General features: G+C 49.2%; 2 protein-coding genes and 1 pseudogene across 2 annotated transcripts; 2 read left to right on the forward strand and 1 right to left on the reverse strand.

Annotated features, from left to right (window-relative positions):
* Window positions 1–6,096: 6,096 nt before the first annotated feature.
* On the forward strand, window positions 6,097–12,244 carry LOC123095646 (ARF guanine-nucleotide exchange factor GNOM). Its single transcript, XM_044517184.1, has 2 exons — window positions 6,097–7,093; window positions 8,436–12,244. Exons 1-2 carry the CDS (start codon window positions 6,362–6,364, stop codon window positions 11,946–11,948), a joined length of 4,245 nt encoding a protein of 1,414 aa, XP_044373119.1. The 5' UTR covers window positions 6,097–6,361; the 3' UTR covers window positions 11,949–12,244.
* Window positions 12,245–12,678: 434 nt separating this feature from the next.
* On the reverse strand, window positions 12,679–17,105 carry LOC123095647 (switch-associated protein 70). Its single transcript, XM_044517185.1, has 10 exons — window positions 16,860–17,105; window positions 16,662–16,766; window positions 16,023–16,084; window positions 15,852–15,935; window positions 15,734–15,765; window positions 15,562–15,643; window positions 14,713–14,944; window positions 13,750–13,977; window positions 13,364–13,656; window positions 12,679–13,235 (listed from the first exon to the last, which is right to left on the reverse strand). Exons 1-10 carry the CDS (start codon window positions 16,881–16,883, stop codon window positions 12,875–12,877), a joined length of 1,503 nt encoding a protein of 500 aa, XP_044373120.1. The 5' UTR covers window positions 16,884–17,105; the 3' UTR covers window positions 12,679–12,874.
* A 1,339-nt stretch (window positions 17,106–18,444) lies between these two features.
* The window catches only part of LOC123099355 (desmethyl-deoxy-podophyllotoxin synthase-like), a 51,253-nt pseudogene continuing 43,923 nt past the window's right edge, over window positions 18,445–25,774 (forward strand).

Consider the following 25,774-nt stretch of genomic DNA (forward strand, 5'->3'; position numbering starts at 1 on the left):
GGAAATGGAAGCCCTTGAGCCCGTGGCCATGCACCGGCGCGTGAACGAAGATGAAGATGATCAAGTGTTTTGTGACAACGATTCAAGTCCCTCTCTCGTGGTCTCCAAGGTCTTGACGCTCCAACACCACCAAGAAGAAGACCAACGGTGCCACATCTTCCACACCAAGGCCGGCATCAACGGGCGTTCCGTGAAAGTCATCATCGACGGAGGTAGTTGTCACAACTTGGCAAGTGAAGAGCTATGTTCCAAGCTGCAATTGGTCAAGAAGAAGCACCCTCGTCCCTACAAGGTGCAATGGCTAAGCGACTCCGGCACTATTCAAGTGGAGCATACGGTGCAAGTTTCTTTGAAGATCGGTGCCTACGAGGACACCTTGGAGTGCGACGTAGTTCCTATGTCCGTGTGCCATCTTATTTTGGGAAGACCTTGGCAATTCGACCGCGGCGTCATCCACAACTGAAGAACTAACCACTATAGCTTCAAGATGAAGGGCAAGGAGTACATACTTCGACCAATGTCACCAAGCCAAGTGATCGCCGACAAGCAAGCTTCCACCCATCATGGAGATACTAGTGAGAGAGTGTACCACCAAAGAGAAAGTGAGCGCCACAAGCCCAAATTGAGCGACTCTTCACCAAGAGAGAAAAAATTAGTCCTCCTAGCCACAAAAAGAGAGATGAGAGAAGTGTGTGAGAACCCATCAAGTGTCATCCACTATGTCCTCCTATGCAAAGATGAGGTTGCAAAGACTAACACTCCTAATCCGCTTCCTTTAGTGTTTTCTAACTTGTTGCAGGAATTCGAGGATGTCTTTCCCGATGAGCTACCTCCCAGTCTCCCTCCTCTACGTGGCATTGAACATAGGATCGACCTCATCCCCGGAGCACCTCTACCTAACAAGGATCCATACCGCGTCAACCCCGAAGAAACTAAGGAGATCCAACGGCAAGTACAACAACTCATCGACAACGGCCATGTACGTGAAAGCTTAAGCCCTTGTGCCGTTCCGGTTATACTTGTGCCTAAACAAGATGGTAGTTTTCGCATGTGCTTTGATTGTAGACCCATCAATCCTATCACCGTTAGATATAGGCATCCCATACCTCGCCTTGATGATATGCTAGATGAGCTTAGCGGTGCCACTATTTTCTCAAAAATTGATCTCAAAAGTGGTTACTATCAAATCCGCATACAAGAAGGTGATGAATGGAAAACCGCTTCCAAAACTAAATTTGGCTTGTACGAGTGGTTAGTTATGCCTATGGGTTTATCTGAAGCTCCCGGTACTTTCATGCGTCTTATGCATTTTGTGCTTCGTCCTTACATCGGAGTGTTTGTTGTAGTCTACTTCGACGACATACTTGTTTTTAGCAAATCCATCAAAGATCATGTAAAGCATGTTAGGGCCGTTTTGCAAACTCTTCGCAAGGAGCGTCTTTATGCCAACATGAAAAAAATGCACTTTTGGCGTTGACAAGCTTGTTTTCTTGGGTTTCGTTGTTTCCTCAAAGGGTGTCCATGTTGATGAGTCTAAAATTGAAGCAATTAAAACTTGGACACAACCCACTAATTTGCAACAAGTGCGTAGTTTTCTTGGCCTTGCGGATTTCTATCGTCGCTTTGTGAAAGATTTTAGCACTATTGCCGCACTGTTGCATGCTTTGAGTAAGAAAAATGCTCCTTTTGTTTGGGGACCTTTGCAATCTACCGCTTTTGATGAGCTCAAATCATTGCTTACTCATGCTCCGATTCTTGCTTTACCCAACTTTGACAAAACTTTTGAGGTTCATTGCGATGCAAGTGGTAATGGATTTGGTGGAGTTTTGATGCAAGAAAAGCGAGCTATTGCATATTTTAGTGAAAAACTATCCGGTGCTCAACTTAACTATCCCATCTATGACATAGAATTGTATGCTTTAGTGCGTGTGTTGCATGTTTGGGAACATTATCTTAGACCACATGAGTTTGTCATACATACCGATCATGAAACTCTTAAGTACCTTAAAGGCCAAACCAAGTTGAATAAACGGCATGCTAAATGGAGTGAATTTATTGAATCTTTCCCCTATGTGATCAAGTACATTAAGGGCAAAGAGAATGTTTTAGCGGACGCTCTTTCCCGCAAATGCATGTTAGTTACTCAACTTGAATTGAATGTTGTTGGATTTGACCATATCAAAGATTTGTATGAGCATGATGTGACTTTTGCTACTCCTTTTGCTAAGTGTGTGACGCATACTTCTTGGGAATGATACTATATCAAAGATGGTTATCTAATGAGAGCTAACAAACTATGCATTCCCGAGTCTTCTCTTCGTTTGTTACTTTTGCAAGAGGCTCATGGAGGTGGACTCATGGGACACTTTGGACGCGACAAAACTTTTGCCACGCTCTCCAAGAACTATTTTTGGCCCAAGATGTTTCGCGATGTCTCACGCTTCACCAACCGGTGCTCTACATGTTGCAAAGCTAAGTCACAATCTCAATCCCATGGTTTACATATGCCTTTACCTATTCCACATCAACCTTGGGAAGATATTAGCATGGATTTTGTGCTTGGATTACCTAGGACTCAAAATGGCAAGGACTCTGTATTTGTTGTTGTGGACCGATTCTCCAAAATGGCTCATTTTATACCATGCAATAAGATAGAAGATGCTTCACATGTTGCAAATCTTTTTTGTAGGGAAATCTTGAGGTTGCACGGCGTGCCAAAGACAATTGTGTCGGACCGAGACGTCAAGTTCTTAAGCTACTTTTGGAAGACGCTTTGCGCCAAGCTCGGAATCAAGCTACTCTTCTCCACGGCGTATCATCCTCAAACCGATGGCCAAACGGAAGTCACCAACCGGACGCTTGCCACTCTCCTACGCGTGTTTATAAAGAAGAACATCAAGGAGTGGGAGGAGTGCTTACCCATCGCCGAGTACGCCTACAACCGCGCAAGACACTCTACCACCGGCAAGTCCCCCTTCGAGGTTGTCTATGGCTTCAACCCATTGTCACCATTGGACATCCTTCCTCTACCGCTTCAAGAGTGAGCAAACATGGACGCTAGTGCAAGAGCCACCTACCTCAAGAAGATGCATGAAGAAACACGTTCCACGATCGAGCGCCAAGTACAACGACTCGCCTCCAAGCTCAACATCCACAAGTCTCCGATGGTGTTCCAACCAGGCGATCTAGTATGGTTACACCTCCGCAAGGACCGCTTCCCCAAGGAGCGCAAGTCCAAGCTACTACCGAGAGCGGATGGACCATTCAAGGTGCTTGCACGCTACAACGCCAACGCCTACAAGGTCGACATTCCACGCGACAAGTACAACATAAGCGACATCTTCAACGTCAAAGACTTGGCCAAGTACCATGGTGATGATGATCACGATCCGTGGACGGATCTCTCCCAAGGGGGGGGGGATGATGCGGAGCATCCCTTGACTACCCGCATCGACACTCCATCACCACCACAAGCACTGAGAGGACCGACGACAAGAGCCCGCGCATGCGCCGTCGAGAACGAGGTCACTTCTTTCCTATTCGTGTCTCGTTCGGATTCGTGTGAGAATTGGATTCTACCTCAAACGGAGACATTGTTCATTCTTAGGTACCAAGTAGATGAGCGTGAGAAGGAGTGGATGGAGATTCAAGCATGCACGGAGGAGAAGAGCGAAGAAGGAAGCGGGAGGGCAAAACCCCCTGGACACCCCGGGTGCCCGGCCCTTGCAACTCCGGGTGCCCGGCCACCTTCACCTTGGCGCTGCCCCTGCTCGGTCCGGGTGCCCGGCCCCTTGGCTCCCGGGTGCTCGAGCCCCTGCCCTGCCACCAGCCGCACCCCCGGGTGCCCGGCCTCTCCCAGCCGGCCGCCTGGAGCAACCCCGGTGCCTGGGCTTGGGACCCCCGGGTGCCCGTCCACCTCCCAGCCGCGCCCCCTGTACGGGCCGGGTGCTCGGCCCCTTCGCACCGGGTGCCCGGCCGAACCTGGGCGCGGGTCTCTGACCGGTCCGGGTGCCCGGCCCCTTTGCCCCGGGTGCCCGGACCACTCCGGGAAGGCCTGCGTGTCTCTTTGGGTCTTTGCCCTTGTATCCCCTCTCCACTCTTATTCCGTCCCTAGACTATAAGTACCCATCTACTAGCTTGTTTGAAGGGATAGCAAAGTATTTAGAACACAAAGAGAGAGCTTTGCTCATCTTCCTCCTCTAGGAGATCTAGACCTCCTCTTGGAGATCAAGCCCTCCTCTTGGAGAAGATCCTCTTGGATATCAAGACCTCACCTAGTGGGAAGAACCTTACCCTAGTGCTATTTTCCTTGAATTGTTCATGTAATCTTGTGGATCTCATGTATGCTACTCTAGTGGATGTGATATTTGGGTTTGTTTGAGTGATTTGTTCCTTGTATTCTTGAGCGCTCTTCCTCTTCCCCCCTCCAAGTGTGAAAAGATCCCCTCTAGGGTTTCACCCTACAACAGCTTTGTTATTGTAACGCATTGTTTCATTTGGATTCTTTATAGTTGCACATTGTTTTCGTTTGGATTCTCGAGTTTTCGTTTGGATTCTTAAGTTTTCGTTTATTTGCAAAAGTTGTTATCACTTCTCATAGATTCATTTAGCTTGGCCTCAATTACTGCTCTATGAAGAACTCCGCCCCCACGCCCAGTTGTGCCACATAAATCCACATACCACCATGTTCCACCTTTGTGTGGGCCTGGTGATGCAGTAAGGTACATTCTCATATCCTGCCTCTTGTAAGTACGTTACCTCTTATAATCTGTTGTTGGATCTGTCATTGGAAAGAGACATGACAAATTGGAGGGAGTAATATTTTTAATCTTTTTTATTTGTTTTTGGGCACTTGTATAGAAGGTTGTCTATTTTGTTATGTTGATAGATGCCAACCGGATGCAACCTTTACACATTTCTTTATGAACATGTAGAATGCCGATAATTGATAAATATGAAGACGCGGGCACAATTGTAAAAGAGGATCTAGAGTCAGGGACGATCTTTGAGGGTGACCATCTTACAGTTATGCTGGGAGAGGAAAATTTCATTTTTTACATCAATTTCACACCCTTTTGTATGCATGTCCCCCTTATGACAGTTTAGTTGTTTTGCGGCGTCTTTTATTCCAAAAAGTTATGTGTGAAAGTCGTCAACATAAGCTTGAGCCAAAAGAAAGTAGATCACACTATCCGGTCAGGAATGTTCATGTTAAATTATCTGGAGCCAAAGAGATAATGTTGCGACTGACATCAAGCTTTCATGCATTGGGTAAGCAACATTTTCAAGAAATAGGTATATAGTGTTAAACTACCAAACCAGCCCCTAACCGCAGTCAATGTCATTCCATGCAGTTAATGTCAGGATCTAGACGAACACCAAAGAAATGTGTAGCTGTCGATAACTGACGAACACCTGCAGTAACACTTCCTCAGTTATCCAACGGTGGGTATGGGAGTGGGTAAATGGAGATAGACAGCCAGGATGATAGATTAAACACCGTGTGGGGTTAACCTTGTAAGATTAAACACGTGTGGGCTTAACCGTTGTAATTCAAATGTACTCATCACTGTTTATGTTCTACCTTGTCACTGCTCTTAACTCTAACCGGGCAAACCGGGTATGTTATAAGCCAAAAGCAAGAAATGAAAGAGTGCGAAGAAATCAATCCTAATTATATCTAGTCACTCTAGCCAGGGTTCTGTACTTCCGTTCTTCCCCGACCACGTATATTTCGTCCCCATCACCGCATCGAGAGGAGGGGGACATGATCAAGGGACTCCGCCGGCGCATCGCCGCATCGAGAGGGCATCATCATCACCATCCATCTGTCTTCATCATCACAACCCCATCCCCATCTCCATCTCTTTGCAACACATCAGCCGACGCGGATGCACTTTTGTATCATTTTGGCAATACCTCCGCGGTGTTCATCGTGATTCACCCGGCGATGTTTGTGCCCTCGACGCCATCTGAAAACCAAAACCCATGGAAAATAAGAACACACGCAATTATATTATAATAAGAAAGAAAAAAGAAAAGAAAGCGGTTTTTCCTCGTTACCGCATTTCGCTCCTTGGTTCTCTCCGACGCGCAACGACCAGTTTACCCACCAGCTCCAGCCAAAGTCCGTCCCCAGTCCACGGCGAGCTCCGCTTCCCCGACGCACGGCACGGCGCGGCGGAAAAATTAAAGCGGGCACGAGGAGGGGAAAAAAGCAGTCTTGCACGCACGCACGAACTCCCACTCCCCTCCCCGCCGTCTTCCCCCGAGCAGCCGCTCGCCGGATCTCCGCCCCAGATCCACCCCCCATGCCGCCCCCCGCCCCGAGGTCCAGCTAGCCCGCCCGCCGGCCACCCAAATGGGCCGCCCCAGGCCGCTCAACTCGGGCGGCATCGACCCCATCGCCGAGGAGTCGTCGCCGTCGCCGCCGCACCACCCCCCTCCCCACGGCGACCCCGCGGCCCTGGCCTGCGCGATCTCCGCGCAGGCCAGCGCGGTGCTGGCCGTGATGCGCCGGGGCCTCCGCCACCCGCGCGCCGCGGCCGCCGACGACGCGGCGGCCGACCACCCGCTCGTGGCCTCCCTCAAGGCCCTGCGCCGGCTCGCCTTCGCCCCGCTCGCCGCCGCCTCCCCCTCGCTCCCGGCCGCCGCGCTGCGGCCCTTCCTCGACGCGGTGCGGTCCGAGGACGCCGGCGCCGACGCCACCTCGGCGGCCCTCGCCGCGCTGCACGAGGTCATGGCGCTCACCGCCCCCGCCCTCCCGGGCTCCGCGCTGCGGGAGGTCGTCGACGCCGTCGCCTGCTGCCGCTTCGAGGCCGGCGCCGAGCCCGCCGCCGAGGAGGACGTGCTCATGCGGATGCTGCAGGCGCTCCTCGCCTGCCTCCGCGCCCCCGCCGCCCCCGCGCTCGGGGACCAGCACGTCCTCACCGCCGTCAACACCTGCTTCCGCGTCGTCCACCAGGCCGCCGCCAAGGGCGAGCTCCTGCAGCGCTTCTCCCGCCACGTGATGCACGAGCTCGTCCGCCTCGTCTTCGCCCGCCTCCCGCTGATAGGCGCCGGCGACGCGGACGACGCTGCCGTCAAACCAGAGGTATGCTAAGTTCTTCGTAATGTGAGCTTCTGCTTTCGCTATTATTAGTGCATCCAGTCCACAAATGCCACTCAACTCCGCAGCTCATCCTTACAACTACTAGCACAAATTTACGATTTTCATTTTGCTGTATCCAAGAATGCAGCACCATTGCACACAGTAAATGCTACTCCCTCCGTCACATAATGTAAGGTCCTGCTTGGAATGGGTGTAAGTTTTTACACCTGTATTTATCTTGCAGGTGTAAATTACTGGTCGCCTCTTGATTCCAGACTGAAATTAAAACGACGGAAGGAGGTCTGTATCCTAAACCGGCCAAAAACGAGCTGAAACGCTATTCCAAGCAGGGCCTAAGAGTATTTTTGACACTACACTAGTGTCAAATATGCTCTTATATTATGGGACTTTTGACACTACACTAGTGTCAAAAAGGCTCTTATATTATGGCACTGAGGGATTGGAACAGATGCATTGAACCTAACTGATTATGCTGCACTGGTCCTGACCAACTGATCAAGTGAGTGAGATAAGAGATCGGGTAGAACTCAATTGGGTAGGGCAGAGAGGCTGGGAAGGTGATTGTTTTTTCCTACTGTTTGAACTAAATGATGCACAAAAAATCTAATCCCATAATGTTATTGCGTATGCGAATACTGCAATCGATGTTTGAGCCCTCCAAAATTATGTTGTTTCTTGCACCAGCCTGGCCCTTGTAAGTCTCCTATAAGTAGACAAAGTATAGCTTGTTTAAATATGTGCAAGACTAGTATGGTCAGGAAATCGCAGTTGGTTGCAAACCAAACAAGAGGTCTGTTTTGCCAAAATTTTGGATGGTCCAATGGCCACAATCCAAACATAAACAAGGTACCAAAAAATTTGTCGCTTTGGTCACACCAAATTTTTGGTGGGGCTAGTTGGGGCTCAAACCAAACATACCCTTTGGCACAATCAGTTCATTGGATATCCCAAAAGGTGTTGAAAAGTTATGCCAGCATTCACACAAGATCCGTCTACCACGACATGGAATTTCAGATCCATTTGCTACTATTCACCGCCAAATTTGCCATTTTGTTACTCGACCTGTGGTTCAGGTTCGGAATTTTTTATTCAAATTAGATGCAATCTGTAGAACTGCTATCAAAATAATTCAGGATTTAAACAAGCTTTTGGATCCCCGTATGGGCTAACGCCACAGATCACACCTCAGGTCCTGATCTTATACAAGTTTGGAATTTTGGTTAGCTTCTTGGCATTTATTTTTATATCATGTACCGTTCTCATGTATTAGATGACATTTTTGCTCCATTTGGTTACAATTGATTTCTGTGTTGTACTCGTGCAGATGGGTGGCATGGATAAGAATCATCCATTTGGTATCGGGCAAATGGAAAATGGAAACGGAAGCTATGTGTCCGAGGCAGGTACACCTGATGAGAATTCTCCGGATGGTAGTGTCCTTGTTGTGGAGCCATATGGAACTCCTTGCATGGAGGAGATTTTCCATTTCCTATGCTCTCTCCTCAGTGGTGTTGAGCTGAACGGGTATGATGAAGGTCAACCTTTGTTTGCTCTGAAGTTGATCAATTCAGCGATAGAGCTTGGTGGGTCTGCAATTGGGAGGCATCCAAAGGTGCTGTCGCTGGTCCAAGATGAGCTTTTCCGAAACCTAATGCAGCTTGGCTTATCGATAAGCCCGCTTACTCTTTCAGTGGTGTGCAGCATCGTGTTGAATCTTTACCATCACCTCCGTAATGAGCTCAAGATGCAGCTTGAGGCCTTTTTTTGTTGCATAATTCTAAGGCTCGCACAGCCCCGATTTGGAGCAACATATCATCAGCAGGAGGTTGCGATGGAAGCTCTTGTAGACTTCTGTCGACAGAAGAATTTTATGGTGGAGATGTACGCCAATCTTGACTGTGACATAACATGCAGGAATGTGTTTGAGGAGCTTGCAAATCTTCTATCAAAGAGTGCATTTCCTATTAACTGCCCCTTGTCTTCTATGCACATTCTTGCTCTGGAAGGCTTGATTGCTGTGATTCAGGGAATGGCTGATCGGATTGGGAATGCAACCTCTGGCCCTGAACTAAGGTCTGTGGAACTTGATGAATATGCTCCATTCTGGACTGTTAAGTGCGAGAATTTTTTGGATCCTCAGCATTGGGTGAAATTTGTCCGCCAAAGGAAGTATGTCAAGAGGAGGCTAATGATTGGCGCTGATCACTTCAACAGGGACCCAAAGAAAGGTCTGGAGTTCCTTCAAGGCAATCATCTGTTGCCCGAGAAGCTTGATCCGCAGAGTGTGGCTTGTTTTTTCCGCTACACAGCTGGTCTGGATAAGAATCTCGTAGGAGACTTTCTCGGCAATCATGACGAGTTTTGTGTTCAGGTGCTTCATGAGTTTGCTCAGACCTTTGACTTCGAGGAGATGAACTTGGATACAGCTCTGAGGTTATTTTTGGAGACATTCCGACTACCTGGAGAATCTCAGAAGATACAGAGGGTTCTTGAGGCCTTTTCAGATAGATACTATGAGCAGGCTCCGCAAGCTTTTGCAAATAAAGACACTGCTTTGCTGCTGTCTTACTCAATTATAATGCTGAACACTGATCAGCATAACATGCAGGTGAAAAAGAAGATGACTGAGGAGGACTTCATAAAAAACAACAGGAACATAAATGGGGGTAGTGACCTCCCACGTGAGATGTTGTCTGAGCTATACCACGCTATCTGCCGAAATGAGATTAAGACCACGCCCGAGCAGGGCATGGGATATTTGGAAATGTCTCCCAGCCGTTGGATAGATCTAATGCGGAAGTCCAAGTCAACACCCCAGTATATTGTTGGTGATTCTCAGCCTTTCCTCGACCACGATATGTTTGCTATCATGTCTGGCCCTACTATTGCTGCCATTGCAGTGGTATTTGATCATTCGGAACATGAAGAAGTTCTGTTGACCTGTGTGGATGGCTTCTTGGGCATCGCAAAGATCTCAGCATTTCATCATCTTGAAGACGTTTTGGACGATCTTGTTGTTTCTCTCTGCAAATTCACCACTCTTTTGAATACCTCTTTGGTCGAGGAACCAGTCACCGCCTTTGGAGATGATCTGAAGGCTAGATTGGCAACTGAGACACTGTTTACCATAGCTAATAAATATGGGCATTACATACGTACTGGTTGGAGGAATGTATTGGATTGCATCCTGAGACTGCATAAGCTAGGGCTTCTTCCTGCCCGTGTTGCTAGTGATGCAGCTGATGATTCAGAAGTTTCTGCTGAAACTGTCCAAGGAAAGCCTGTTCCTAGCTCAATCTCCACATCTCACATTCCAGTGATGGGTACCCCTCGGAAATCCTCTGGACTCATGGGAAGATTTAGTCAGCTACTCTCGCTTGACAGCGAGGAACCAAGATCACAACCAACTGAGCAGCAACTTGCTGCCCACCAGAGGACTCTTCAGACAATCCAGAAGTGCCGCATTGATGGTATATTTACAGAGAGCAAGGTTTTGCAACCTGATTCACTATTGCAGCTTGCCAGGGCACTGATATGGGCTGCAGGGCGGCCTCAAAAGGTTGCCAGTTCGCCAGACGACGAAGACACAGCAGTATTCTGCTTGGAACTTCTCATCGCCATCACGCTTAACAATCGAGATCGAATTGTGCTCCTCTGGCAAGGTGTATATGAGCATATTGCCAACATAGTTCAGTCCACAGTCATGCCATGTGCCCTTGTGGAGAAAGCTATTTTTGGCCTTCTGCGGATATGCCAGAGGTTACTTCCATACAAAGAGAACCTTGCTGATGAGTTGCTGAGGTCATTGCAATTAGTTCTGAAGCTGGACGCACGTGTAGCGGATGCATACTGTGAGAACATCACACAAGAGGTCGCACGGCTTGTCAAAGCAAACGCGGGACACATAAAATCGCAGATGGGTTGGAGAACTGTAGTGTTGCTGCTCTCCATTACAGCTCGCCACCCAGATGCTTCAGGGGTAGGCTTTGAGGCTATCATGTTTATCATGTCAGAGGGCCACCTTTCAAGATCAAATTATGCCTTCTGCATTGAAGCGTCAAGGCAGTTTGCCGAGTCCAGAGTTGGTCTAACAGACAGGTCCATTCGTGCCCTGGATTTGATGGCTGATTCGGTCACTTATCTTGCCCGGTGGTCGCAAGATACAAAAGAGCCGGGCGAAGAAGCTGATAGAGGGGTGGAAGCAATCAGGGAGATGTGGCTCAAACTTCTGCAAGCGCTGAAAAAGTTGAGCCTGGACCAGAGAGAGGAGGTGCGAAACCACGCATTGGTTTCACTCCAGCGATGCCTAACAGCGACCGAAGGGATAGGCCTCCAGTCCACCACATGGTCACACGCTTTCGATCACATCATATTCGCTTTGCTGGACGACTTGCTGGAAATCGCCCAGAACCACTCGCAGAAGGACCACAGGAACATGGAAGGATCCCTCGTGCTCGCCGTGAAACTGGTAGCAAAGGTCTACCTTCAGCTGTTACCAGACCTCTTCGGGCTGAGCAGCTTCTGCAAGCTGTGGCTGGGGGTCCTCAGCCGGATGGAGAAGTGCATCAAGACCAAGGTCCGGGGCAAGCGCAGCGACAAGCTTCAGGAACTGATCCCGGACCTTCTCAGGAACATCCTGGTCGCGATGAAGAGCAGGGGGATCCTCGCCAAGAGGAGCACGATAGGGGGCGACAGCCTGTGGGAGCTGACGTGGCTCCATGTGAACAACATCTCGACGGGCCTGCAGTCGGAGGTCTTCCCGAGCCAGGAGTATGAGCCGCCGAGCAATGCCGGTAGCCCGAGAGGGGGGCTGAACGACGCCGAGATTAAGAACTAGAAAAAGCTCATGGGTCGGCTCATCCATTGAGACGTAAGGTTTTGATATTGTAACCCGCATTTCGCCGCCTCCATTGTATGTATATTTATTCTGTCCGAGTTGCTGTTGTTGCGTAAAACTGTGGCAGCAATGTGAGCAGATTGACATGTTTGCGCTGCTGACCTGAGTGGCTGTGATGCACGTTTCATCATCAGCACTGGAAATGCTGTTGTTTCGCAGAAAGTTCAAGTTTGTGTGCTGGTTTGTATAAATTTGGCTCATTTTCTAATTGGGACTCGTTTGGAAGATATGTTTTATGTTTTTTGCACCGGTTTCTACATGAAATCTGCTCATCACAAATTCTCACCTACTGGAGGATTCCAGCTCTCACCTTGTCATTTCCCCCCCTTGTAATAGATTATCGCACATCGTTTCAGCTGGGGCACAAATATTTTGTACGAAATCATCGACTTTCGGTGCACAAATATTTTGTATGCAATCCCCGTGATTGATTTTCGCTGCCAATTGAATCAGTACATATTGGTTTACCAACAAAAATATGATTTTATTTTGTTAAGCCAATAAGACGGACAAGGGAAAAAAATGGCATCTCCCAAACGGGATCTGTACAACTTCTGTGATTTTAGTTCCACAGCATCAACTTTCAATTCATGTGTCCTTTTCTCATCACATTTGTTTCAATCATGGACAATTCATAATTCAAATCAATGGCAAAAGGAGATGACGTGAATAATAATTTACAATCACACGACAAACTGCTCTCATCTTTTATTGAGCTGCATACTTAAATACAAAGGACACACAACCTGGAAGCAGCAAAAAAAAAAGCGACAGTAATTCTCGAGAGGATTCAAATCCCTGCCGGTCTCCTCAATAATCACAAACCACCCAAGAAAGCAATGGACAGCTCCAGGACCTCCAGGCCTTCAGGGATGTGTTGCCCCTCCCTGCATATGATCATTGGCCGGTGCCGGGTTGACCACCGGGATATCCAGGCTGCTGCCTTCCGCCTCCGGGGAGACCTCCCGCACGTCGGCGATCAGCGCTTCCGGCTGCTGGAAGCCGCCCCACTCCGGGTCGCCGATGGGGCGGATGTCCACCCCGTCCACGGCCAGCTGGACCTCCGTGCTCTCGCTCGAGACCAGGACCGATCTCGAATCGCTCACGCACGCCTTGTCCACGTCGTCGTCTGATGCGTCGACATGCTTTGTCAGCGGAGGGGAGTTGTCGGCGCCAGAGCATGATTCGGATCTCTCTTCGCATACCTGCTTCGTGCTGCTTTGTTCTCTGCATCAGTACAGTTTATCTTTTAATCATCACTGGTAATGCATAGTGTAAATTCATGTTGATGGATAAATGTCTATGCAGGTTTCATTTTGAACTTGTATGCAAAAGGAATGGGACAAGACAAAAACCTCTGCACTTGTGATTGGAGAACACCAATAAGGGCTAGAAGTTCTTCTTTTTCTTTCTCGGCAGCATGCAACTTTTCAGCGGCTTCCTTTATCCGAACCGCGGCATCCGCTTCAGACACCCTTACCTTCTCCTCTGCTCGGGCAATTGCTGCTTCCTGTATCACCGCTTGTTCTCTAGCTTTTCCTAGTTCAGTGCGCCACATATATGCTTCCTGAAATGCGGCGTCTCTTTCCTTCAGCAACTGGTCGTTCTCTTTGCTCAGGCTAATTACCTTCTCTTCAGATTGCCGTAGCTGCCATACATCCATTAACCATATTTAGCATTAGAGTTCAGAGCACTTAAATCTTCCAAAATAGTAATAAGCAATACAAAACATAATATTGACCTTAAGCATGGATTGTTCCATTTGTGTTTCCATTGCTTTTTTCAGACGCTCAATCTCTGAACATAGAAGTCGTCTCTGTTCATCGATTGTATGGGCTGCAGAAGCTGCTGCTTCTGCAGCCTCTGCGGTCTCTGTTAACTTCTCTGCAATTTCCTGAATTGTGGCGTCACGAGCACGAATGTCCTTAGCCAAATGCTGCAACTCCTCATCTTTCACTCGGAGAGTCTCCTGGGAAACATTAACACGGTACACAAAGAATTGACCAAATCAATGCCCGTGCATATAACAAGGATACAGAATTATGTAGCTACCATCACACCACCATACAACTTAGTGCCCAAAGATGTAACCATTTAACAGAACTAGACATAGTAATCAAAGTTTAAGAGATTATACTGGTCAGTATATAGTTGGAAGGATGACATGCTAGCCACAAAACAAAAGGTCAAAATTGCATACAATAAGCAAGGAACATTATGTCCTAACAATGAATTCCCACGTTTATTCAGAATATGTTAGTCTGGTCTAAGACAACCGGGCTAATATTAAAAATGGCAGAGATGATGAACTTGTAATTTTTTATGACAATTACTCCCTCCGTAAAGAAATATAAGAGCGTTTAGATCACTATTAAACGCTCTTATATTTGATCATGGTTTGCAACGGCCTGTATGATATTAGTGATTTTGTGCTGGTGTGAATAACGAAGTATGTTTGATCAATAAGTGGGGTGTACATATGTACATTGTGTAATAATAAAATAAAATGCTTATTACAATACAAACATATTCGAAAATAAAGCAATATATATTATTAAGAAGTGAATCATGAGTCATGACAGCTCAGCAATGAATCATGCTGGAAATTTTTGTTTGTATGGTCACACCAGCCACAGTTAATAACAATATGGAGCAAGAGATTCAGATAAGAGATTTATCTATCTAGGCCGAGATGAATGCATACCTTCATGATAGTTAAATCATCAAGTTGACCCACATTCGAATTATTTGTACCCAACCCAAGAGCTGCCCTCATTGAAACCTTCAGTGCTGCATCTATCTCCTTCATTGCCTCCAAAGCAGTTGCATTAGCATTAGCAACTGCAGTAGCAACCGTGCCTAATGTAGAAGGAGAGCCATTCCCAGCTAAAGAATTTACTGCCTCTTTATGCGCTTGTAGTACTAATTGAGTTGCACTGTTAATTAAAGATATCATCAGTACCAAATAGTTCAACAACTGTATGTACTATAATACTCCCTCCGTTCCAAAATAGATGACCCAACTTTGTACTAAAGTTAGTATAAAGTTGGGTCATCTAATTTGGAACGGAGGGAGTATTTAGTTTAACTACTGAAAGAAGATTATCGCATAGCCCCGCAATGTACCAAACTAGTTGGGTCCAGGACTCGTAAAGTTGAAAGCAGTTTATGGCAACATATAATTCTTTGGTCCCATTCAAAAGCATTATCTTCTAGTTATACCTTACTGGAAGACAGAATTAAGAGATGCATATACAGTGCAAAAATGCAACTCTAATCACAAGCTGTACAATGAATGTAAACACATCGTTTAAATCTGCACCATGAGACACATCGTTTAAATCTGCACCATGAGAGTGCTACCTTCTACTGGGATAGTGTCACTGTTAGCGATAATCCCATTCACAATGATTGAACGACTCACCAAGTTTGCGTGTTTGGGTTGAGTTCAGCATTTGCACTAGATACTATAATGTAGAATCATAAAATAAATTTGCAAACGCCTGTACAGAGCATACAATGATATTTCACAGGTAATAGATCGGAAACTTACTGCAATGTAGATACCCAAGCTTTGGCAGCACCAGGAGTTTCAGCGCAAAGAAAGTAATCTTTTTTCTGAGGAGTTCCAATGTCTACTAGAGTAAAGGAATACCAAAGTCTAGAAGGATATAGACAGCTTGCAAAAAAATATGCTTAAAGCTCATCAGAGGTATAAAGGATACAGAAACAGCATCCGTCATACTTTGGCATGCCTCTGTAAGAATTGAAGTGGCAGTTATACAACCTTCAGAGTGAGAAAGGAAGTACCAAGAATAGTTTATGTTCAGGGACCAATCTTACTGAAAGTTTACAGGAGACAAAGTAATGGTGCTTGAAGCATCAAAGATAATGGTTCCCTTAACGGCAGTTTCATTCCTCCGAAGTCTGGAACAACAAAACACAATAGATAAGGAGATAGCTGTGGAAATGTTCTTTGGCATTCTCAGTTACAAAACACAAGGTGTTCCGTACTTGTATTCCATCTTGCCAGATGTTGGGTCCAATATTATCCATCGTTCGTTCCATTTCCGTAGCTGTTCGAAAGAAGATAATAGCAGTCCAAAAGCGAAATTAGTAGACAATTGTTCACAAGTGATCTAAACGCTCTTATATTTCTTTACAAGGGAATAATCAGTAGAACATTATATTCACTAGGATTCTCTTGAATTCATTTGGACATAGTTATTCACACGCTGGCTATCAAATTGCAAGGCCTAGGTAGGTCGCTAACTAGCATCTCATAATATTCAATTCTATCAGTTCACACATGGAGCAAGATTGACTTTGCTTTCCCAGTAATTCGCTCGCAAGGACACAGGGCAATGCAGTACTCCTAGCTGCTACTCGTCAAATTTCATATAATTCCTAGGATATCGATCAAATTACTTCAGGAAACTGAACAGAAAAGTCACTCTGCTATAATCAGACGCGACAAAAACCCAGGACGAGCAATATAAACCAACGACTTACCCTAACTCGCCAAATTGAGCCATTAAACCTAAGTTTTCGACGGCTACACCCCTCACTAGTTCAAATCTATCACCAAAATCGAACATTCACACGCCTAACAAACCCCTATATGATCCAGCGTCCCAGAGATGAGCGCCGTACCGTCTCAGATCGCTTCAGCAGGGGGCCCTGCAGCAGGTACCTCCCGGATCCCGTCGACAGCTGCCGCTTCACCTTCTCCAGGCTGCTCTCCGTGTCCCTGACCCTCTGCGGAATCCCCCGAGCAAATCGTCAGAGAAGACACCAAAGGTGGGAAATTTCAGAGACATGTGGACCGGGGCGGGACGGCGGCGTGCGTACCGGGGAGCTGCCGTTGGTGGACATGGCGGGGGCTCTGGGGCGGCGGGGCCGGGGCCGGGGCTAGGGTTTTGGGGGCGGAGGGGAGGCTGGAGGCGAGGGCGAGGGCGAGGACGACGGCGACGGGTAGGTGGTGGAGGGTCGACCGGCCGGTGGGGGCGTTCAGATCGATGGAAATTTCGGTGCCGGAAATGCTTCTGCTACGCTGCCACAAGCTACCCGCGAGCTGTGCTGGCCCCATGTCGCGTGGGCCCGCCGGAACAGCTTCTTGGTTTGTGGGGCACGGCAGGACTGCGATGTCTTGTGTGTCGGAGAAATGATTTTGTATGGACATGCTGAATTTTAAGTTCAAACACAAATTTATTTGCATGGTTTGAAAGAAAAAAAAATCAGCGGTACACAGTGTCAACCAATAAACACAACTATTTTATACCCTAAATTTTTTTATACCTCCTAAACGAATTTGTGTTTGAACTTGGAATTTCATATGCCAACAAAACATTATTATTAAACCCATTAAGAGGCGCTAGAATGGTGGCCGATCAGCTACGCCATGTGGCGCATGTTGGCTGGTCACGGTGAGAAAGTATTTTTTTAGAGTTTTTTAAAATGGCAGGGAGACTTTTTTTAGAGAAGTTTTTCTACGTTTTTCTTTCCTTTTAAGATAGTTGTGATGTCCACGTGACGCGAGAATATTTTTTAATTTTTTGACATGATGGTGAGTTGCGCATAGCTTTCTCAAGCGGCCCGCAATGGCGGGGCCCAACAACTAGTCACCATCAGAGGCAGAGACAGGGGGTGCGAGCAGGGGTCAGACACCCCCCATCGCCTTGCCCAGGTACTAGTATTACTACTCTAGCCCAAAGGGGAAGTAATATAGGCTTGCCCGTAGGCATAATCATGCTAATGACATCGGGACTTTCGAGCCCAAAGGCCCAAATTATTTGCAGCCGTCAGATCAAGTAGGAAAATTTCCTATCCCTTTTCAGAAACTTTGCAATAGATGGTGGCCCCGTGGATCAATCAACGCAGAGGCCTGGATCTACCGTCTATTTTGAATTTTTTGACATTGATATTTTGCCCATTTAACTGAATGGGAGCTTCATCTTTTAACCACTAGTCTGCATCCTTGGCCGTTTGAATTAGAAGTTGACAACTACAAGCCCACCCTGCATTTGTTTTGTATCCAGCTTGTATAACTCTGTGTCGGACCTCAAACTTTGCAATACATGATGGGCACATCCATCAAACAATGCAAAGGCTCGGGTCTACCATCCATCTCAGAGTTTTCCCCTCTTTGACATTGATCTTTTGCCCATATAACTGAATGGGAGGTTCATCTTTCAACCACTAGTGTGCACCCTTAGGCGTTCCAATACAATAAACTTTGACAACCCTCTAAACGTCTTTGACGTGAGGTGCATAAAGCCACAGAACTGGGATGCATAACAATTGTGTCATACATTATGCATACCAGATTCGCAAAAATAAAATAAAATAAAAAGATAGGACAAAGATTGACACTACTGCACGCTGATATAGCTTGTATCTTTCAGAATTGTTGCTCCTCCCGCGCACCAGCCATCGAGCTGCCATGGACGCCGACGTCCCGCTCCACCTGCTGCTGCTCGTGCCTCTCCTTGCTATAATACCCCTCATTCTCTTCGCCTCGAGAAGATTGACGCCGCCCGAGTCGTCCGGCGTCGCGCGGCTCCCGCCAGGGCCGTGGGCGCTGCCGGTGATCGGCCACCTGCACCACCTCGCGGGCGCGATCCCGCACCAAGCGTTGCGCGACCTGGCGCGGCGCCGCGGCCCGCTGATGCTGCTCCGTTTCGGCGAGGTGACGGCCGTGGTGGCCTCGTCCCCGGACGCGGCGCGCGAGATCCTGAAGACCCACGACCCGGCCTTCGCGTCTCGGCCCGTCGGACCCATGTCACGCCTCTGGTTCCAGGGCTCCGAGGGCCTCGTCTTCGCGCCCTTCGGCGACGCGTGGCGCCAGCTCCGCAAGATCTGCACCCAGGAGCTCCTCAGCGCCCGCCGCGTCCGCCAGGACGAGCTCGGCCGCCTCCTTCGCGCCATGGCCTCGTCCTCCCCGTCGCCGTCCGAGCGTCGCCCGGTGAACCTGACAGAGATTATCGCGGCGTACATCGCCGACTCCACTGTGCGCGCCATCATCGGCAGCAGGCCGTTCAAGGGCCGCGACGCGTGCCTGAAGCTGTTCGAGGACATGTTCCGTATGAGGCCCGGGCTGAGCCTGCCGGACCTGTTTCCGTCATCGCGCCTCGCGATGCTCGTCAGCCGCGAGCCCGACCGGATCAAGCGCTGCCGCCGCGAGATGCTGCAGATCACGGACACCGTCATCCAAGAGCACCGGGAGAGGAAAGCCGCCGGCGAGGGAGACGCCGAAGACGAAGACCTGGTCGACGTGCTCCTCGGACTCCAGAAGAAGTGGGCTCCCAGCACCCGCTGACCACCAAGAACATAAAATTCGTTATGATTGTAAGGTCTTCCAGTGATCGTCGCGGCAATCTAGCTGCGATCTCCACGCCACGCCATGCATGCGCGCCACGGAATTACTAATCTTTAGCTGCTCTGTTTCTCTCACACGTGCAGGACATGTTCGCCGCGGGCAGCGAGACGGCAACGACGGCGCGGCAGTGGGTAATGGCGGAGCTCAGGCTAAAAAAAAAAACACATCCGTAACATTTTGGCCGAACGAAATTTTTTTCTGTCATACATGCACTTCTATGATAATAATTGTGACAAAATCCGGTATCATTATAGATGTGGTGGGCTCCTACTTCCATGAAAAAAATCATGACAGAAAATGGGCTTTTCGTCCTGGGCGGGCGGAGACGCAGCTGCATGACATTCTTTGGGCCGTCCATGACGGAAAAAACTGTGGTAGAAGCGAGGGCGAGGAAAATTTCGGGGAGTTCCCGGTTACGGTGGAAGGTCGGGGGCCGAGCGATGCGCGTTTCTCTCGTACACGTACGCGCGTGTGTGCGAGGCGTTGGCTCTAACTGAACCCGAGCGAGGCGTTGGGCTCTAACTGAACCCGAGCGATTACACTGCAGGCTACGCGTTACTGAACCCGAGCGATCGATCGATGGCTGTTAACTGAACCCGATCGAGCGATTCCTTCGCTACTGCTGCTAACTGAAGCCGATCGATGCTGCCTCCGGATGAACAGTGAGCGTTACTGGGGGGGTTTGGATGAACAGTTCCCGGTGGGGGTGGATGAACAGGACCCCGTGGTGTTGCCTCTGGATGAACAGGACCCTGATCGATCGAGCCGGTTCGGGCTGGATGAACAGGACCCCGTGGAGGATAGGATGAACAGGACCACCCCGTGGAGGGCAGAATGAACAATAGGCGGTGGAGGGCTGGATGAACAGTAGCCCGTGGAGGGGTGGTTGAACAGGAGCCCGTGGAGAGGCTGGTTGAACAGTAGCCGGTGGAGAAGCGCGTGGTGGAGGCTGGATGAACAGGAGCCCGTGGATGAACAGTCGCAGGTGGAGGCTGGAGGAGGTCGACGGTGGATGAACAGTAGCCCGTGGAGGCTGGAGGGGTCGACGGTGGAAATGAATAGTATCCCGTGGAGTCCCGTTTTGCGGTACGCCACACCCCTCCCGATGAACAGGACCCCCGTTTCGACCGTAGCGCTCCAACACAAGTCCGTTACCTCCGTTTTGCGGTACGCCACACCGCTCCCGATCAACAAGACTCCCGTTTCGACCGTAGGAGGTCCGTTTCCTCCGTTTTGCGGTACGCCAGACCCCTCCCGATGAGCAGGATCCCGTTTCAAACGTGGCCGGTCGAACACAAGGCTGTTTTCTCCGTTCTGCGGTACGCCAGGCCTCGTTTTCATCGGCTGTTCCGTCCAAGCCCTCCCGATGAACACGACGACGCATTCCGTTCCGACCCAGCCGGTTGGCTCCCACGCGTTCCGTTGCCTCCCGATGAACACGACGCATTTCGTTGCCTCCCCATGAACACGACGACGACGCTGTTTCTCCGCTCCGACCCAATCATGTACACGAGCCCTGGCCATACGTATGCGCGAGTAGGCATTCGAGACCCCGCCCGTATGTACACATACGTGGCTGTATTTTCTTTCTTGCACCCTGGCCGCTGTACGTACGTGTACATGCTACGTGCGCACCTCTACTACGACACGTACGCGCCTCTACTACGACACGTGCGCGCCTCTACATCCACCAGTATATATGTACGTACACGTTCGCGACCAGAATGACAACGCTACATACGCTTCAACCAGGTGGGTCCCGACTGTCAGGCACTTCCTTGCCTGCGAAGATGTAGCTGGTGGGTCCCAGCAGTCAGGGGGCGAATCGTTTTTTTTTGCCCGGACGCACTTCCTTGCGTGCGAAGATGTAGCTGGTGGGTCCCAGCAGTCAGGGGGAAACGTTTTTTTCACGAAATACAGTGGCCCATCCAGTGGGTCCCAGCTGTCAGGTGGAGGAATCATTATTTTCCGCGTAATAAGGAGGCACTTCCTTGCTGCTGCCGTGGACCCAGCTATCAGCCTCTCCACGTACAGTCCACGTCCGATGGAAGTCGTTCCTTGACCACGTTGACCACGCCGCGCCGAGAGCACCAGGGCGGTGGACGACGGCGAGGCCTAGGAAGGGAACGACACGGAGGCAGGGAAGACTCGGCGGTTGATTCCCACGCGAAGGGGAGTACGACTGTACGAGTGTTTACTGGTTCGTCTGCCGTCGCCGGAGAATAACATCAGGTGTGGGTGAGTAGAGGGATGGCTAGGCCAGCGATGTGAGTACGGTGGGGCGGTGAGGCCTGCGCGGCAGCAGAGCCGGCCGCGGGGAGGAGGGAGCAGGCAGTCCCGCCGGCGCTTGTTTGAGCGGCTGGAGCAGGAAGAGCAGAGATTGAAGAAGCACGACGGCCGTTGGATGGCCATCCAACAGTGACTGCTTGTGCGTCAACCTTTTTTTAGGAAAGCCTCAAATCTGTGGAAAACAGCATACAACCCATCTGCCATTATTTCTAATAATTTACAGCCCATTTGCTAATTATTAAGGTTTTTTTGGAGCCCGTATTCTTTTTGTTAGCATTATAGCCCATATTGTGGCCACGGTTAAAAAATTATACGAAATTTTGAATATTTCGGTGCGGTCCGAACTGTTTTTAATTCCGAAATTTCGACTCACATTCAAACTGATTTTAAAAATAAATGTATATCAATATAAAATCCAACAAATCCTCCATGCATAAAAATTAATGTAATTTAAAATCTCGAAATGAAAAAAAAGATATTTGAAACTAATTGCCGGTTTGATGTGTTTTAAAAATGTACAGCCCATTTCTCATTACTGATGGGCCATTTTCTCGACCAGCCGAATGAAAGCTCTCCTCGTCTTGAAAGATTTGCAGCCCAACAGGCCTGACAAAGCGACTTACTTGGCAAATCACAAAAAAACTGGGATGTGGCCGTGGACCCAGCTGTCAGCCTCTCCACGTACAGTACTCTTCCGATGGAAGTCGTTCCTTGACCACGTTGACCACGCCGCGCGGAGAGCACCACGGCGGTGGACGACGGCGAGGCCTAGGAAGGGGACGACGCGGAGCCGGGGAAGACGCGGCAGTGGAAGCCCGCGCGAAGAGGAGTACGAGGGTTCACTGGTTCGGCTGCGGTGTGAGGCTGCCGTCGCCGCAGGGCCTGGCCAGCGGTGGGAATAGTAGGGGGCGGTGAGGCCTCCGCGTCAGCACAGCCGGCCACGGGAGGCAGGAGCATGCGGCACGACCGGCGCTGCTTTGGGCGGCTGGAGCAATAAGACCAGAGGTTGAAGAAGCACTACGGTCGTTGGATGGACATCGTACAGTCACTGGAGCTAGAATCGTCCATATTGACTAAAGTTGACAAAGGCCCCCGTCCCAGTCAACTTAGTAGGCCCACAAGTCAGCCTCCCACCATGGTGGGTCCCAGCTAGCAGGGGGAGTATTCATTTTTTGTGCGTAATAAGGAGGCACTTCCTTGCGTGCGAAGATATAGCTGGTGTAGGGGATCGTAGCAGAAATTTAAAATTTTCTACGCATCACCAAGATCAATCTATGGAGTCATCTAGCAACGAGAGAGAGGAGTGCATCTACATACCCTTGTAGATCGCGAGCGGAAGCGTTCAAAAGAACGGGGTTGATGGAGTCGTACTCGTCGTGATCCAAATCACCGATGACCGAGCGCCGAACGGACGGCACCTCCGCGTTCAACACACGTACGGTTGGGAAGACGTCTCCTCCTTCTTGATCCAGCAAGGGGGAAGGAGAGGTTGATGGAGATCCAGCAGCACGACGGCGTGGTGGTGGAAGTAGCGGGATCTCGGCAGGGCTTCGCCAAGCTCAGCGAGAGGGAGAGGTGTCACGGGAGGGAGAGGGAGGCGTCAGGGGCTGTGGTGCGGCTGCCCTCCCTCCCCCCTCCTATATATAGGCCTCCTGGGGGGGCGCCGGCCCTGGGACATCTGATCTCCAAGGGGGGCGGCGGCCAAGGGGTGGCTTCCCCCCCAAGCCAAGTGGGGGGCGCCCCCACCCCTAGGGTTTCCAACCCTAGGCGCAGGGGGAGGCCCAAGGGGGGGCGCACCAGCCCACCAGGGGCTGGTTCCCCTCCCACTTCAGCCCATGGGGCACTCCGGGATAGGTGGCCCCACCCGGTGGACCCCCGGGACCCTTCCGGTGGTCCTGGTACAATACCGATAACCCCCGAAACTTTCCCGGTGGCCGAAACTGGACTTCCTATATATAATTCTTCACCTCCGGACCATTCCGGAACTCCTCGTGACGTCCGGGATCTCATCCGGGACTCCGAACAACTTTCGGGTTACCGCATACTGATATCTCTACAACCCTAGCGTCACCGAACCTTAAGTGTGTAGACCCTACGGGTTCGGGAGACATGCAGACATGACCGAGACGACTCTCCGGTCAATAACCAACAGCGGGATCTGGATACCCATGTTGGATCCCACATGTTCCTCGATGATCTCATCGGATGAACCACGATGTCGAGGATTCAATCAATCCCGTATACAATTCCCTTTGTCAATCGATACTTTACTTGCCCGAGATTTGATCGTCGGTATCCCAATACCTTGTTCAATCTCGTTACCGGCAAGTCACTTTACTCGTACCGTAACGCATGATCCCGTGACCAACCACTTGGTCACTTTGAGCTCATTATGATGATGCATTACCGAGTGGGCCCAGAGATACCTCTCCGTCATACGGAGTGACAAATCCCAGTCTCGATCCGTGTCAACCCAACAGACACTATCAAAGATACCTGTAGTGTACCTTTATAGTCACCCAGTTACGTTGTGACGTTTGGTACACCCAAAGCACTCCTACGGCATCCGGGAGTTACACGATCTCATGGTCTAAGGAAAAGATACTTGACATTGGAAAAGCTCTAGTAAACGAACTACACGATCTTTGTGCTATGCTTAGGATTGGGTCTTGTCCATCACATCATTCTCCTAATGATGTGATCCCGTTATCAATGACATCCAATGTCCATAGTCAGGAAACCATGACTATCTGTTGATCAACGAGCTAGTCAACTAGAGGCTTACTAGGGACACATTGTGGTCTATGTATTCACACATGTATTACGATTTCCGGATAACACAATTATAGCATGAACAATAGACAATTATCATGAACAAAGAAATATAATAATAACCATTTTATTATTGCCTCTAGGGCATATTTCCAACAGTCTCCCACTTGCACTAGAGTCAATAATCTAGTTACATTGTGATGAATCGAACACCCATAGAGTTCTGGTGTTGATCATGTTTTGATCTAGGGAGAGGTTTAGTCAATGGATCTGCTACATTCAGGTCCGTATGTACTTTACAAATATCTATGTCTCCATTTTGAACATTTTCACGAATGGAGTTGAAGCGACGCTTGATATGTCTGGTCTTCCTGTGAAACCTGGGCTCCTTGGCGAGGGCAATAGCTCCAGTGTTGTCACAGAAGAGAGTCATCGGGCCCGACGCATTGGGAAATCACCCCTAGGTCGGTAATGAAGTCCTTTATCCAGATTGCTTCTTGTGCTGCCTCTGAGGCCGCCATGTACTCTGCTTCACATGTAGATCCCGCCACGACGCTTTGCTTGCAACTGCACCAGCTTACTGCCCCACCATTCAAAATATACACGTATCCGGTTTGTGACTTAGAGTCATCCAGATCTGTGTCGAAGCTAGCATCGACGTAACCCTTTACGACGAGCTCTTCGTCACCTCCATAAACGAGAAACATATCCTTAGTCCTTTTCAGGTACTTCAGGATATTCTTGACCGCTGTCCAGTGTTCCATGCCGGGATTACTTTGGTACCTTCCTACCAAACTTACGGCAAGGTTTACATCAGGTCTGGTACACAGCATGGCATACATAATAGACCCTATGGCCGAGGCATAGGGGATGATACTCATCTTTTCTCTATCTTCTGCCGTGGTCGGGCATTGAGCCGTGCTCAATTGCACACCTTGCAATACAGGCAAGAACCCCTTCTTGGACTGATCCATATTGAACTTCTTCAATATCTTGTCAAGGTTCGTACTTTGTGAAAGACCAATGAGGCGTCTTGATCTATCTTTATAGATCTTGATGCCTAATATATAAGCAGCATCTCCAAGGTCCTTCATTGAAAAACACTTATTCAAATAGGCCTTTATACTTTCCAAGAATTCTATATCATTTCCCATCAATAGTATGTCATCCACATATAATATGAGAAATGCTACAGAGCTCCCACTCACTTTCTTGTAAACACAGGCTTCTCCATAAGTCTGTGTAAACCCAAAGGCTTTGATCATCTCATCAAAATGAATGTTCCAACTCCGAGATGCTTGCACCAGCCCATAGATTGAGCGCTGGA

The sequence above is a fragment of the Triticum aestivum genome, chromosome 4D, assembly GCF_018294505.1.
Source record: "Triticum aestivum cultivar Chinese Spring chromosome 4D, IWGSC CS RefSeq v2.1, whole genome shotgun sequence".
Lineage (NCBI taxonomy): Eukaryota > Viridiplantae > Streptophyta > Magnoliopsida > Poales > Poaceae > Triticum > Triticum aestivum.

Bases quoted from the DNA above. Each gene is read 5' to 3' on its own strand.
- LOC123095646 (XM_044517184.1), top strand. From the start codon at position 6,362: ATGGGCCGCCCCAGGCCGCTCAACTCGGGCGGCATCGACCCCATCGCC. The intron at 7,094-8,435 runs GTATGCTAAGTT...GTACTCGTGCAG, and splicing joins ACGCTGCCGTCAAACCAGAG to ATGGGTGGCATGGATAAGAA.
- LOC123095647 (XM_044517185.1), bottom strand. From the start codon at position 16,883: ATGTCCACCAACGGCAGCTCCCCG. The intron at 15,936-16,022 runs GTACGGAACACC...TTGTTGTTCCAG, and splicing joins TCTGGCAAGATGGAATACAA to ACTTCGGAGGAATGAAACTG. The intron at 13,236-13,363 runs GTTTTTGTCTTG...GTACTGATGCAG, and splicing joins CTCCAATCACAAGTGCAGAG to AGAACAAAGCAGCACGAAGC.